At 59.1% G+C, this 279-nt stretch overlaps 1 protein-coding gene across 1 annotated transcript in view; it reads left to right on the forward strand.

The window, feature by feature from the left end:
• AGO2 (argonaute 2, RISC catalytic component) overlaps positions 1 to 279 on the forward strand; it is a 23,333-nt gene that overhangs the window by 8,604 nt on the left and 14,450 nt on the right. The window contains exon 5 of the mRNA XM_015561416.1: positions 63 to 197. Within this exon, the coding sequence (XP_015416902.1) occupies positions 63 to 197 (135 nt within the window). The remainder of the gene's footprint in view (positions 1 to 62; positions 198 to 279) is intronic.

Raw genomic sequence — 279 nt, forward strand, 5'->3', positions numbered from 1 at the left:
GCTCGCCTGCCCGCGGTGGGCGACCCGGTCACGCCCCTGCCTGTGTCTCTTCCCGCCTCCAGTCTCGGCAACAGCGTTCTATAAGGCACAGCCAGTCATCGAGTTTGTTTGTGAAGTTTTGGATTTTAAAAGTATTGAAGAACAACAGAAACCTCTGACAGATTCCCAAAGGGTCAAGTTTACCAAAGAAATCAAAGGTGGGTGCCCGCCCGGGTCCGAGGGGCGGGGGCACCCCCAGGTGAGCGAGCCCACTTCTCCGCGGGGGAGGGGGAAGCTCCC

Source organism: Myotis davidii, unplaced genomic scaffold (genome assembly GCF_000327345.1).
Source record: "Myotis davidii unplaced genomic scaffold, ASM32734v1 scaffold30, whole genome shotgun sequence".
In the NCBI taxonomy this organism is placed as follows: domain Eukaryota; kingdom Metazoa; phylum Chordata; class Mammalia; order Chiroptera; family Vespertilionidae; genus Myotis; species Myotis davidii.